At 49.4% G+C, this 1,488-nt stretch overlaps 1 protein-coding gene across 1 annotated transcript in view; it reads left to right on the forward strand.

Moving 5' to 3' along the window:
* LOC132004975 (uncharacterized) overlaps window positions 1-828 on the forward strand; it is a 2,270-nt gene extending 1,442 nt beyond the window's left edge. Inside the window, exon 3 of the mRNA XM_059381637.1 lies at window positions 630-828. Coding sequence (XP_059237620.1) covers window positions 630-769 — 140 coding nt within the window. The 3' untranslated portion in view covers window positions 770-828. The remainder of the gene's footprint in view (window positions 1-629) is intronic.
* The last annotated feature ends 660 nt before the right edge of the window (window positions 829-1,488 follow it).

Below are 1,488 nucleotides of genomic sequence, written 5' to 3' on the forward strand. Positions count from 1 at the left end.
CACACACACACACACACACACACACACGGAGTCCGTGAAGTCACACACACACACACACACACACACACACACACACCCCCAGACGGTGGCCCTGGCCTGGCAGGTTTTCCCGTGGAGTCCGTGAAGTCCGTGAAGTCATTGTGATACGGTAAGTGGTTGGAGGAGCTCATTCACAGCTGCGTGTGAGGCAGTGGGCTGCGGCCGAGCCCAAAGACGCGCGACCTGCCTTTCCTGCAGCTGACCTCACTGGCCAGTGCCAGGGAAGAAGAAAAGGGATGATGTGATAGAGTGACTCGTAGGGTTACCTTGGGTAAGGTCCAGGCTGGCTCCTGTCCCCATGATAGTGCTCGCTAGCGCTTAAAAGTTGAGAAAAACCTCTTCCACGAAGAGCTGGAGACCGGGTGTTCTGAGAAGAAGGGAGAGCGACTGGAAGGCCCTGGGATGAGAGCAAGACAAGAGTTGTCATCATTTTCCCAAGTGGGGACAGTAGAGGTCCTCATGTTTGGGTTGAATCGTGTCCCTCCAAAATTCATCAGAGTTTTGTTGTGGAACGTGACCGTATTTGCAGGTAGGGCCCTTAAAGAAGGCAATAAGTTAAAACAAGGCCCTTAGTGTAGGTCCTCTTCCAGTCCACTGGTGTCTGTGTAAGAAGAAGTTGGACACACACAGACCCCATGGTTGCATGCATCCAGAGGGAACACTGCGAGGACATAGAAGGTGGCCATCTGCACACAACGAGAGTGGCCTCAGAAGAAATCAGTTCTGCTGACACCCTGAGCTTGAACTTCCCGCCTCCAGAGCTGTGAAAATAAAGTTTTGTTTAAGCCGCCCAGTCTGTACTGTCTCGTTATGGTAGCCTGAGCGAGCTAGCATACCACGTCATTAGTGACAGATAGCAATTACGGTAATAAGAGGCCTGTAAGGAAAGTATGGGGTTCATGAGAGGATATAGCAAAGGCACCTAAACCTTTCTGGCCTGGAAAACGGAGGGACTCTTAAAAGTGTTGACATTGTAGTTGAGATCTGAAAGGGGACGATTTAGCCTGGGGAATAGCCTTCCAATCAATCTTCGTTTTGTGCTACCATCACTCTCATACATACATGGGACGCATTTGTAGGAGTTCTGACCATTCTCCGTCTTGTCCATGTTTCCTTAGTGGCCTCTCTTGGGGTTCTAGGTTCCAGGACCCCTGGAGATGAATGTACATGCCTTGGAAATGCCAACAAAAGCTGGGATGAGGAGAGGCTTGTTTTGTCCTCCCATGACTACTTAGAGATAATGTAGTTTCCCCTTCTTGACACAGGTGCTGCCATAAGGTAACTAAAGTTTAGCTGTCAGGTGTGTGCGAGCCCTTTGAGGTGTGTTTGAACCCTTTGATCTCAGTACAGTGCCCTTTTGCATATTTCTTACCTTTATGAAATCTGTACATTAAGGTCTGGATTTTTCAGAGAATAACTGTGCAGCTGCTGTGACTTGTTCTCTGCCCA

The sequence above is a fragment of the Mustela nigripes genome, chromosome 17, assembly GCF_022355385.1.
Source record: "Mustela nigripes isolate SB6536 chromosome 17, MUSNIG.SB6536, whole genome shotgun sequence".
In the NCBI taxonomy this organism is placed as follows: domain Eukaryota; kingdom Metazoa; phylum Chordata; class Mammalia; order Carnivora; family Mustelidae; genus Mustela; species Mustela nigripes.